The 13,503-nt window shown below is 44.6% G+C and overlaps 1 protein-coding gene across 5 annotated transcripts in view; it reads right to left on the bottom strand.

Annotated features, from left to right (window-relative positions):
• MAPKBP1 (mitogen-activated protein kinase binding protein 1) overlaps positions 1-13,503 on the bottom strand; it is a 146,569-nt gene that overhangs the window by 63,679 nt on the left and 69,387 nt on the right. For all 5 annotated transcript variants that reach the window (XM_081858228.1, XM_081858231.1, XM_081858229.1 and 2 more), the window contains exons 4-5: positions 4,445-4,507; positions 2,589-2,646 (exon numbers count right to left, since the gene is read on the bottom strand). In XM_081858228.1, the coding sequence (XP_081714354.1) occupies positions 2,589-2,646; positions 4,445-4,507 (121 nt within the window). The remainder of the gene's footprint in view (positions 1-2,588; positions 2,647-4,444; positions 4,508-13,503) is intronic.

The raw sequence follows: 13,503 nt of genomic DNA, 5'->3' as shown, positions 1-13,503 counted from the left end.
AAATATAGAGAAGTACAAGCCCGACAGGCAACTCCTACTCAACAGCTTCCTCGTGATTTCACAAAAGCCTGCAAAAAGGTGGTCTTCTAGGTGACATCACCATGGCAACCAAAGAGGAGCCTTTTTCAAGCCAGGGTTAACTGAGCCTCTTGATAATGTGCAGGTAAGGGGAAGTCTCAGGTGCAGAGAGCGGTCGAAGAATAAAATGCCTGTATCTTTATATATACATATATTAAAAAACCAAACAAACATGTACCTGGCTAAATGGCCTAGTTTCTCCATTAAATAACAACCTACCTATCACATTTCAAGCTATCTTCACGCATACTGGCAACGCGTCATTCCTCTGCCAAGAGAGCTGCACTGTTTGCCAGTTGCTACTGGGTCAGCTTCAAGGTTCTTGTACTCTAAACAACTTGGGGCCCAAGTACCTTAAGGACAACCTGATATCTTATGCTCCATCTTGATCATTGAAATTCTTTGATGGGACACTTACTGTGGTTCCCCATGACCCTGAGGTTCGGTCATAATTTACATGGGACCGATTCTTCAGTGCGGCAGGCCCTGGCCTGTGAAACTCCCTGCCAGCAGAGCTCTGGCACGAATTATTCCTGCCTTCTTTTAGATATCACCAAAAAACAGTGTTATTCAGACAGGCCTTTGAAATGTGAATTTTCTTTTAGCCTACTAGTATTAATGGAGATTTTTATTGGTGTTTTGTTGATGATTTATTGTTGTAATTTTTGCATGGGGTAGACCGCCTTCTTGCATTTTTAGGAAATTGTGGTTTATAAATATTTATATATAGTAAAATAAAGCTGAGATTTCTACACACACACACACATTCTTCCCACCAGATGTAGGAATTATCTCTCATGTCTCACATTTTATTTTCACGTACAGGTGCAGACAGGCCAGACTACCACCAGCAGAACAGTGCATTGGGGGAGGAGGGCTGAGATTGTTCCATCTGGAGAGCAGAAATGCTTGCTCTGACAGAACTTTTGTATTACTGAAGCACTGATTTCCACCTATAGTTATTATGACACAGGAGGTTTCTAACATTATGAACATCAATGGAGAAAGTTGGTAGGGATGGTTCCTGCTCTGGAGAGGTTCAGTAGAAGAAGAGGGAGAAAGGACATTTCACTAATTATTTCATTAATTATTACGCGTCTTTTTGCAGTGTGGGGAGGTAATCATCTCTTAAATTTGATATTTAAAGTCCAAGGCATCTGGGGTAATAAAAAAAAGAAATGTTTGTGTGCAGGGCCCAATAGGAATCCGCCTCAGAAGACATCTCTGGCAGCCGTCCAACATGGACAAGAAGAGGACAGTCAACATTTTTGTGGGCTTCCAGCATTCATCAATTCAGGCTTCATTACACTTACAGTATGAGCATTGTGTATCTGGTCTGCATTAGAAACTGAATGCAGTCATCTTTGTCCTCCTTTTATGCATCTCTCAAAGGGAAAAACTTTCTGCCAGCAACTAAACCCAGCCAAAGCCACAGGCACCAGGATCTTTGTCACTATTCTCAAGGCTTCCTTCCAAATGTGCTTTCCTTTCCTCTCTTAAAAAAATTAAGTAAGACTGTTAACGTTGTTCTCTTTGTATCCTGAGGGGTGAAATCCAAGGAGGAAAGCAGCAACAGGGACCTTTGGTCGACTTCCTCTACTTTCTCCCTTGAACGAATAAGGGGTGGGGAGAGGCATGTTTAGGGCCCTCAGCTAACTCCCACCCTGCAAATCCAATCTGTGCTTTCGTTTGTCCAAATGTCTGATCCTCGCTCCCTAGAAAATAGTTTTAAAAGCAAACCTACTGAGACCAGATAAGCAACTGAGCTCATGCAGGTTTCCTCTTTAAATGCTTTGGCCAAATCGTAACACGCTGGCAAATTAAGAGTTCCCTTATGGATCTTTTAATCAGATAATCATACATTCTCAATGTGAAACACCCCTCCTATTCCCCACTCTTGGGAGAGAGGGGGATACTTATCCCTTTTTTATCTAAACACATGGACATATTTTCCTAATAAGATAAGGAGCCGCCTTATACTGAGTCAAACTAACAGGACATCTGGGTCAAAATACAATTCTAGGGAACAGTAGATCTCCAGCATTGGAGAGGTCTTTTCCAGGGTTTCCATCTAAGATCCTATAATCATATTCTGTAAGACAGAACCTCCTATAGGTGAAAAATATGATCTGCCACTAAACAATGGCTCTTCCTAGATCCCAGCCACACATTATGGATGCTCACACAGCTCCTCCAACTCTAGAATCTTCCAGCATTTACTGGGAGAGAAGCAGTTTGCTCTCAAAATGCAAATCTTCCCTGTTCTGAAAGATTTAGAAAGCACCCATCCATACTAGCTATTCCCCACGCAACCCTCACTCCCATCAGGCAACTCTTTAATGGAGCCAGGGCCCTCTTCTTCATTCTGGGAGGACAGGAAAATGCCTCACTCAAATCCAGCCTTTTTAGTCTGTTGGGATAGTTGTGAGAAGGAGGCATTTGTATCTCTGGACCATGAGGCCTATCAGCTTCCTATATGAGCATTCAGGCCGTCAGTTGCCATCACTTACCTCTCCAGTAACCAGGTATTTTCCATCAGGAGAAAAAGCAAGGGCTGTAATAGTTTTTCTGTGTAAAGAGAGGAGAGCTTATTGTGAAACAGTACTGACACTGGGTGCAGTGGCGTAGCGTGGGGGGTGCAGGGGGGGCCAGCCGCACCGGGCGCAACATCTGGGGGTTAGAGTTAGGGGGCGCAAATCCACGGGTTTGGGGGCGCAAATCCATGGGTTAGGGGGCGCAAATTACTTGCCTTGCCCCGGGTGCTGACAACCCACGCTACGCCACTGACTGGGTGAAGAGTTGATGAATTTTCAACTCCCACACAAACATGTAAGCGGGTTTGTGTGAATGAAAACATAGCCAAGACAGTCATTGCCAGGTGAGCTTAACAGTGTTAAGTAATTCCAAACGTTGCGCTCTGAATCAGTGAGATGCTGAAGAGATACGACATACTAGAACAAATTGTGGCTTTTAAAGCTTTTCATGCTTTTAGGTTTGGCTGCAGGTATGGGTGTGCAAAATAAACATGGAAGAATTCCTTATGCATCCATGTGAAGCCGATGGTCTCTCTCTCTCCCGGATACTTTGCCAACTAACTTTATTTGAGCCGTTAATCTGATAAGGAGCCATGCCCAGAGGAAAGAGGGGTTCTATCCAGAACAACAGTCTGCATAATTTCATAACACATTATGACAGAAACAGCAGCATAGCCTGGACACGTAAGAACATACCGTATTTTTTGCTCTATAAGACTCACTTTTTCCCTCCTATAAAGTAAGGGGAAATTTGTGTGCGTCTTATGGAGCGAATGCAGGCTGTGCAGCTATCCCAGAAGCCAGAACAGCAAGAGGGATTGCTGCTTTCACTGTGCAGCGATCCCTCTTGCTGTTCTGGCTTCTGAGATTCAGAATATTTTTTTCTTGTTTTCCTCCTCCAAAAACTAGGTGCGTCTTGTGGTCTGGTGCGTCTTATAGAGCGAAAAATATGGTATTCTGTTAACGGGTTTTTTGGTGCTGTTCTTAACACCTATACCTGCTGAGGAACCTTGAACAATTTAAAACTATTGGTATCAGGTAAGAAGTCATTTAAATTTCTCTGTACTGTTTTGGGGGATAGGGAGTAGGTAGGTGTAGGGAACTCCCTGGTCCTGAATGGGGTAACTGTGCACCTGAAGGACCAGGTGCACAGTCATTTTGGACTCACAACTGTTTGTGGAGGCACAGGTCAGTTCTGTATCCAGGGCAGCTGTCTACCAGCTCCATCTGTTACGCCGGCCAAGACCTTACCTGCCTGCGCACTGTCTCACCAGAGTGGCACATGCGCTGGTTATCTTCCTCTTGGACTACTGCAATGTGCTCTGCATGGGGCTGCCTTTGAAGGGGGCTCAAAAACTACAACTAATCCAGAAGTGCTGGTGCTGACCTTTAAAGCCCTAAATGGCTTTGGCTCTGTATACCTTAAGAAGTTTCTCCACCCCCAGCATTCAGCCCAGATACTGAGATCCAGCGCCGAGGGCCTTCTGGCGGTTCCCTCACTGTGAGAAGTGAAGTTACAGGGAAGCAGGCATAAGGCCTTCCCTGCAGTCATGCCTGCCCTGTAGAATGCCCTTCCATCAGATGTCAAGGAAATAAACAGTTACCTGACTTTTAAAAGACATCTGAAGCTCAGGGAAGTTTTTAATGTTTGAGGTTTTTTGTGTTTTATTACTTTGTTGGAAGTCTACCTGAGTGTCTGGGGCAACCCAGTCAGATGGGTAGCATATAAATACTAAAATTATTGATTATTATTTTTATTGTCCAAGGGGCTCTTGCCTTTTCCTTCCGAAAAAATGGACAAACCACCACTCAGAGTTCTGGGTTTCACTCACCTGGAACTATTCAGAATATGATGTTGCTTATTTTTCCTGGGGTTGAACAGCACAACAACACACCTAGAAAATAAGAATTTTCAAAATTGAGAAAATGTACACAGTAGCTTTGTGACTGCAGCTGCCCCCCCCCAGTCAATAAAATTCAATAAAAAGATATAGCAAACTGAGGTTCTGCCCCCCCCCCCAAAAAAATTCTGGGTACGTCCATGATTGCAAAGCCAGCTATAGGATTACTTTTTAAGGGAAAGAAAGCAGATGTGAGATCCCCCAATATATTCTTCAATCACCAGTCGCACAGCAATTCCCAGAAGCTCTCAGAAAGCAAAGAAATGGGGACACCTCAGAATTCTCTGCCAAGGAATGTTCTAGATTAGCCACTGTGGCTGTACAAAGACACCAACAGAAACAGCAGCAGGTGCATGCATTCTAGGTCCTTTCTTCCAAGGAGGGCATACATGGTTCCCTGCTGAAGCATTTGTTCAAGGGAGCCCCCACGGTGCAGTTTATTGGGGGCTTGTTGCTTTCCAATAGATGCAGATTTTTCTTAGCACCCACAAAGCATCCACCACATCAAAATGTTACACACACACCCTCTGATTCTCATGTTGTTTCTACTTATCCAATTTTCCACAGAAAAGGTGGCTTGTATCCAAAGAGGCACTAAGTCTGTCAGTGTGAAGATTTACTCTTGTGCAATGGGGCTCCCCCACCTCCCCACACCCACCTGCCAAATCTGTTCTGGGGATTTCACCAACCCTCCAGAGCAGATTTGGGAAGGGTGTGGGGTGCACACAGAGTTCTGTTGTGCAAATGTTAATCCTTGTGCTAATGGAACAAGGACATTGGACACTGCCTAGCAAGTGTGGATCAAATGGGGAAATAATACGGGATGGCTTTTTTATGAGGACAACTCTGTGTGGCTGCATGTGCAGCCCCAAGACCCCAATAAAATGTGGAAACCCCTGATTATTTTATACATTTCCCCCCAGTTTATTATGGTTGGTTGGTTGGTTAGTTGGTCCGTACCCCACCCGTTTTCCCATCAGGGACTCAAAGCTGCTTACAGGTAAAATAAAACAGCTAGATAGAAAAATAAAGAAAAATAATTAAATATCCATTTAACATGCTCTGAGGAAGGGCAGGAGTGGCTTGGCTCTGTGACTGACACAAAGGCCAGCCAACCAGAATTGCACAAATTATGCTTCTGTCACAAAATTGGGGTGGGGGTGGGGGTAGAGGGACACGTTTCCTTTACACCCAGTGAGTACAGTTATGGTATATTTGCTTGAAAGGAAGTGAGTGTACTTCCATCATGGGTTCCCATCTGAAATAATGTATGCCTGTACACAACCTACTGTATATGAGAGGGGGGGGTGGAGGGGGAGGGGGAGGAAGATAAAGTTGGGATATGGGAGCTCCCCCAAATAACACAAAGCCAAAACATCAGCTCTGGAAAGAATGAAAGGAGGGGAAGGTTGTGTTTTCTCATTAAAGTTAAATATAGGAACGGAACGGTAAGGAATCAGACGTCAGAATCACAGTTACATGGGATGTGACTCATTCAATAATAGCAGCTCTTTGCACCTCTCCCCACCACACTTTCTCCTTCTCTCACTTTCTGCAAATCATGTGGTTTTCTAGGTTTTAGCCCTACTTTCAGATTTGCTCTCTCCCTTGCTAGGCCTGCTTCTCTGTCTTGGTTCAAGTCATCTCTCCCTATAAACCTCCTTCCCCCCAAGTTCTCCCTCAACAGCTTACTACTGCGGCCAAGTTTCTTCTCTCCCACTCTGCTGACACCTCTCTCTTTTTTCCTTGCTATGTTCCCAAGTGGGGCAAGCAGAAATATTATTGGTGAAGTTTTCCCCATTGCATTTTTGTCCTAGGAAATGCTTCACCTGTAGAACTTATCGCTCGGCAGCTTTAAAAAAATTATTGCTATATGTGTTCGGGCCCCAGAGTTTGTGGGTGCAGGGGCACCCATAATTCCTGGAATTAGTAAAATTTGGAATCAATCAAGGTTTGAGTAAAACTGTGCTCCACACTGCGGGGATAAGTTTAGGAATAACAAGCCAGCCGGGTTCAACATAGCTGGCTGGGGATAAGCCATGCAGAAACAAAGACTGAAATGGCCAGTAATTAACCCACCAAAAGAAGCCATTCACAAGGCAGAAGACGCTGCCAGGGACCATGGTGTAGCCAGGATTTATGTTGGGGGGCAGGCTTCGTGTTAGGGGCCAGAACGTCAGTTAAGTATTTTTATTGATTTACTTGATGGGGGGGCACCATACCGGGGACAGAGGGGAAGGTTGCCAGGATTATAGTGGGCAATGATATAAGCGGAAAGGGAAGTCACATTTGGCAAGGGTTTGTGAGAAAAAGAAGCAGCAATGGGGCAGAAGCCATTCAGGCTGGGGCAAGAGATGGCTGCCTGGCTGCCTTTGAATCCAATGCTGCGCTTCCGTAGGAAGCAAGCACCTCTTGAGATGTGAATGCTGGAAATCCCGGCTCCACCCAACTCAGGCTGTATTTATATGTCAATAAAACCATATATCATAAAGACAGCATGGCCTCCGCTGTGTGTCTCATTCCAAAGGGAATGCAAACCCTGGTTAAGTGCCAAGACCCCTGAATTGCACACGCTCTGAGACTGGGGTGCCCCGTAACATCATGCATGATGTTGAGAGGGAGAACTTTTTATACCAGACCCCAGGGGTCACCCAATGAAACTGAAGGAAGGTGCAGGACAGGCAAAAGGAAGCCCTTCTTCTCACAGCACAAAGCTGAACGATGGAATCCACTACCACCAGGGGTAGTGGTGACTATCAACTTTGATTGCATTAAAAGAGGATTTGACAAATCCAAGGGAGATAAGACTATCAATGACTACTAGCCATCAAGGGGGAATGACAGTAGAAGAGAGTCCTTCTTGTGGACTTCCCACCCGGTCTCCGACTGGGCATGGTGAGAAATGGGCCCGTCTCACATGCTTAGAAGCATGGACATGGCTGGCTCACCCATGAGGTGGACTGAGGCATGGTGTCTCCATGTGTGCCCCACCTCCCCCCATGACAGAGAAGTCAAGTGTCAGCGGCTTCCGTCAAGATCTCATGAAAGCGCTGCAAAATCTCACAACAATCACATCACATGTGAAAGGCACTGCAAATATTGAACTATACATAAAGTTTTCAAAATGCATTAAATTGCCCATGCTGATACTGAGCATTTCATTCACTGCAAGCATGTCACACATCACCCGCAGCTGGAGCCTAGGAACACTTGAAAAGGGATATGGGTTGATATCCAATACCCAAGGCTGCAGCTCATTCTCGTAACCCTAAGCCAGGGGCAGCTTAGCATTCTGTGCAAATGAGGCCAGCACAACACAAGCATAGCACAATACCAAAGGATCATACAGTCTTCTGTTATTTTTTAAAGCATCTGTGTCTATTAATTAATCACAGATAATACAACATCAGCACATGCACTATGGATAAGGCTCTGTATTATTATTATTATTATTATTATTATTATTATTATTATTATTAGTGTTGAATGTGTTGATCGCTTTATCTTGTCCAGGGCAACCCAAAGTGACTTACCACCAAACAGACAAACAAAAACCACACATAGATACATTAAAACCAAGAGAGGGGAAGTACATAAAAAACATCCCAACACCACTTCTTGAAGGCCACAGACAATTAAAGGTCAAAGTCCTGGTTAGGGAGGAAAGTTTTTGCCTGGCCCCTTAAGATATATAATGAGGGAACAAAAAAATACACCTACAGTGGTACCTCGGGTTGCATACGCTTCAGGTTACAGACTCTGCTAACCCAGAAATAGTACCTCAGGTTAAGAACTTTGCTTCAGGATGAGAACAGAAATTATGCAGTGGCAGCGCAGTGGCAGCAGGAGGCCCCATTAGCTAAAGTGGTGCTTCAGGTTAAGAACAGTTTCAGGTGAAGAATGGACCTCCAGAACGAAATACAGTGGTGCCTCGCAAGACGAAATTAATTCGTTCCGCAAGTTTTTTTGTCTTGCGAGTTTTTCGGCTTGCGAAGCACGGTTTCCCATAGGAATGCATTGAAAATCAATAAATCCATTCCTATGGAAACCGCCTTCAGAACAGGTCCAGGGACAGTCTGTCCCCCGACCTCTTCTGAAGGCTGGGGGGGGGACAAGGGCTTTTCTTCCCACCCCCAGCATTTTAAAAAACCCCGGGACAGCAGAGGACTTCTCCGCTGTCCCGGGGTTTTTTAAAATGCTGGCGGGCGGCAGTGAAGGCTTCGCTGCCGCCCGCCAGCATTTTAAGATCGCCCCGGACAGCGGACTTCTCCGCTGTCCCGGGGTGATTTTAAAGCCCCCGGGAAGGCAGGCGGGGGGGAGCAAAGACTTTCGCCCCCCCGCCAGCCTTCAGAAGAGGTCCAGGACCTCTTCTGAAGGCCGGCGGGGGGCGAAAGTCTTTGCTCCCCCCCGCCTGCCTTCAAAAGCCGTTGGGGATAGCGGGAAGCGCTTCCCTGCTATCCCGGACCGCTTTTAAAATGCTGGCGGTGGGGAGCAAAGCCTTTCGGCCCCCGCCAGCCTTCTTGGACCTCTTCTGAAGGCCGGAGGGGGACGAAAGGCTTTGCTCCCCACCGCCAGCATTTAAAAGAGGTCCCCGGAGATTTCCCTATGGGCTTTCTTCTTGCGAAGCAAACCCATAGGGAAATTCGTCTTGCGAAGCGCCTCAAAAAACGGAAAACCCTTTCGTCTAGCGGGTTTTCCGTCTTGCGAGGCATTCGTCTTGCGGGGCACCACTGTAAGTTCTTAACCCGAGGTACCACTGTGTTAGGATGGTCCTCCCTTGGAGGCTGATGGATCCAATGGGTTTCCAGATGGCCTGGGGGGATTTTTCAGCTGCTATGACTGGTGTCTCCAGTTAAAAGGATGTCAGAAGGGGCTGAGAAAGTTCTTGTCTAAGACTTTGAGGAGGCACAGCCATGGAGCAGACAGTACTGTGCTAGATGAACCAATAGCCTGACTTGTATGAGACAATTCTATATGAAGGACATTCAAGACACTTGCCTACAGCCAATAAAGCAAACAGACAGAAATACAGTGGTGCCTCACAAGACGAAAATAATTCGTTCCGCGAGTCGCTTCGTCTTGTGATTTTTTTGTCTTGCGGAGCGCGGATTCCCCGGGTATTAACAGTTTTACGAAAAAGAAAGCAAACTCGCAAGACGTTTTCGTCTTGCGAAGCAAGCCCATAGGGAAATTCGTCTTGCGAAGCACCTCGGAAAAACGGAAAACCCTTTCGTCTAGCGAGTTTTTCGTCTTGCGAGGCATTCGTCTTGCGGGGCACCACTGTAAGTGTGATGACCCATGCTTCATTAACCTTAAAAATCCCCCATATGTACACAAGGACATGTATTTATCAAATAAAAACAGCATCTGCCACAATTTTCTGAAAAACCTCGTAAAGAATTGAGATTCCTGCCCCGCCGCCACCCCCCACAATAAAGCAAAACTCTGCTCAGTTAAAATGCTGTGCTAAAATCCCTAATCACCAGCCTCCTTGTGGTGTGTGGATGTGCATTTCATACCTATATTCACCAGTTTTTCAGCCACAGTCAAGCAAGGATAGAGCATGCAGATTTTTTCCCCCAAAGACCAAAGGGTATAATCAAAACTTGTAAAGGCAGGAGACAAGTTACCCAACTAAGGGGATTTAAGATGCTACTTTAACAAGCTTGCAAAAAGTGGCTAGTCATCTCACTTACCACCCTCTCCATACACCTCTCATTTACTTTCTTGGCCCTGTCCAAAATTACCCAGTTGAAAAGGGCTTTCCCTTCAGAGCAACACAATGCAGCAGCAATGAAACCAGGGGCAGTTGCAGGGAAAAGGAGATAGCTACTACATCATGGAGCTCATTTATCCACAGGACCGCTTCAGATATTTTGTGTAGGATAATGAGTATGCAAAATGCAGATAAGTCACCATGTGCAACTAGGATTGCATCCATTTTGCTGCTTCTGTGTCTCAACCAAACAGGCACATATGAATCATCATGTGCTTTGCAGGTGGGTACACAGCCTTACACATGCGAAGCAGCCCTCAAAGTGGTGAACATTCTACACCAGCCCCCCTCTGATGTTCCAATAGCAGCTCTGCTGCTGCATCTCTGCTTATGGCAGAACTACATATTACTCCTGTTGCAGGAAACAAACATTGGGACTGTGCCATTATCTGCAGCCATCACATCAGGTGGGAATTAAAATACGTATGGTTAAGCATCCATATCCATGCCTCTGGAAAACCTGACTGGTCAGGGACTCCCAAACAGCACATGCATAGGGTGTTGTAAGCATGCAAGTACATGCACTACATTGTGCATCTGCTGTAGAACACGTCTGTGTAGCCCCAACGTTTTCCGCAACAGCTTTTATTTGCTTTCCCTTAATGACAGCTTGCACAAAAACTTCAGCTCATCACTACAGCGTCAAATCTGTAAGAAACCCCACAGGACTTTGTGAGGAGGTACCTGTCAAGCACAGCTTCGGGGTTTCATCTGCTGAAGATGCATATCTAAAACAGATGTGATGTTCCAACATTTGCTATGACCTCAATATGGAAAGCCAGAAAAATATTGGCGAGTATGTAATAATGCTGAAGACGCTTCTGAACCTATCAAAATATATGCTGTTTCAGAGAACCAGATTGTCAAATCATTTCGAACCCTAAAGTTTTCTTAATTCCATAATACTCATTTTCTGCAGATTTCCCAGACTGTTGAAAGAATCTATCTTCTGCTCCAGCTGAACCACCTCAGCAAAACCGGCATCTGGCCCTATCTAATGCACTATCAGAAGTTATTGAACTGTAGTGCATAAGCTCCATTCATCAGGGTCTGTGAAAAAGCTGCAGAACAGTCAAGACTATCTGTACCTAGCTATGCACTTGCTTTCCTTTTTTGACAGTTGAGACAGAGGCCATTTTTGCCCATGGCTAGATTGTCAAATAGACTAATAATGTCCTATCCTTATTATAGTTCCAGTTACAGATAGGTAGCCGTGTTGGTCTGCCATAGTCAAAACAAAACAAATTCCTTCCAGTAGCACCTTAAAGACCAACTAAGTCAGTTCTTGGTATGAGCTTTCGTGTGCATGCACACTTCTTCAGATACGTATCTGAAGAAGTGTGCATGCACACGATTTGACGCTGGTATCTGAAGAAGTGTGCATGCACACGAAAGCTCATACCAAGAACTGACTTAGTTGGTCTTTAAGGTGCTACTGGAAGGAATTTGTTTTGTTTTGACTATCCTTATTATGACCCTGATGCCTTCTACAAATGTATGCACTTTGATTTGTAGGGGGGAAACACTTAGTTTCTCAAGTGGTCCACCAAGAAACCCCTAGCATTTTTCAAGCAGTCCACAGGAAAACATTTGAGAACTTACGAGAAGTAGCAACACCAAAAAAATAAAAAAATAAAAATCCTTCCAGTAGCACCTTAGAGACCAACTAAGTTTGTTATTGGTATGAGCTTTCGTGTGCATGCACACAAAAGCTCATATCAATAACAAACTTAGTTGGTCTCCAAGGTGCTGTTTTTTTATTTTGTTTCAACTACCGCAGACCAACACAGCCACCTACCTGTACCAACAAAATAGTGGAATTAACATGCACAGAGAAAAACAGGTGATACCTGAGAAGAGGACATAAATTTTGTAGCTTCATTACATTACCCAGATCATGAGATAAACCCACACCCATTAATCTCTGGAGCAGGAGGCAGGGATTTCACTGATAAAGCACGCACTAGCTTATGAAAACATGTTTTAGCAATAACAATTTTCCCACAAGTGGCTTGTTTGTTTTTAAAACGGTCTTATGGTAGCATCTGTACCAAATACACACACAGGACCTCTAGCAATCGACCAACAGAAGTAGAGGCTGAGGCAACAAAATACAAGAATCAGCACAAATTGTGTGTTTGGAAAGCTAGAAAGAAATTAAAGGCGCTTATTGTGGACATTATGATGCCACATTGTAACTGATGATATTACAAGAGATATGAGATTGATGACTATGGATTTATTTTTTAATCTGTCCTGCATTCCAGAGTCTCGGAGGAGGCAACTATATTAAAATCCATTAGTAAAACAATAAAAAACACAAAGCATGGTTGTAAAAAACGCCTTAGAAAAACCCTGCTTATTCATATTCAAATGTTTTTCTTACTTATGAGATTCCTTATCACTATGGGTAAAAGGCTCCAAATATTTTATCAGATCTCTGGAGAAGCAAGAGGAGGAGGGAGAGAAACAAACAACGACTCTCAACAAGTCCTTGTTCAAATTTCCAGCATAGAGGCAGTTTGTGGCTGACAATAAGAATGCATGCTCCCTCACTTGCACTCAAGGTATGAGAAAAATTACAGTCCACGCAAACCCATCAGATTCATGCTGTTGTTGAAAGGGTAAATAACATTTATTTAGTAATATTTAGTATATTACTCTAATTCTGTCTTGCAACTTAAGAGTTACTGAAAATGTGATAAATACTAGTGAAACAATGACTGTGTTTTATTGGAATGCCTGCAAAAGTCTTCCATGAAATAAAATCAGTTGCCATCTCCACAAAAAGAAGGCAATGGTTCAGTTGCTGTGGAAATGGAAACATCTCCCACTGCAGAGTGAGGGCAAAAGGGTTGAGCAAAATTATCTAGATCCATTTCAGCCAGGATTTATAGGCCCAGTTTTCACACAGAAACCATGGTAATTCTTCTGAAGTGGCTGTTCGAGTTAAGGGTGGGTGGCACCGCTTTATGGTGGTTCTGGTCCTACTTGGATGGAGGTTTCCAGAGGGTGATGCTTGGGGAGTGTTCTTTGGCCCCATGGAACTTTCAGTGTGGGGTTCCTCAGGTACAATTTTATCCACCATGCTGTTTAACATCTACATCAAACAACTGAGTGGAGTCATCCGGTGCAATATGCTGATGACTCACAGCTCTGTTTCTCCTTTACATCTGCAGGTGAGGCCGTGGATGTGCCAGACTATAGTCTTGCC

This window comes from Podarcis erhardii (genome assembly GCF_964252035.2).
Source record: "Podarcis erhardii genome assembly, chromosome: 1".
Classification (NCBI taxonomy): domain Eukaryota; kingdom Metazoa; phylum Chordata; class Lepidosauria; order Squamata; family Lacertidae; genus Podarcis; species Podarcis erhardii.
Note: the sequence above shows the minus strand (reverse complement) of the source record. Positions and strands in the feature narration are given on the sequence as shown.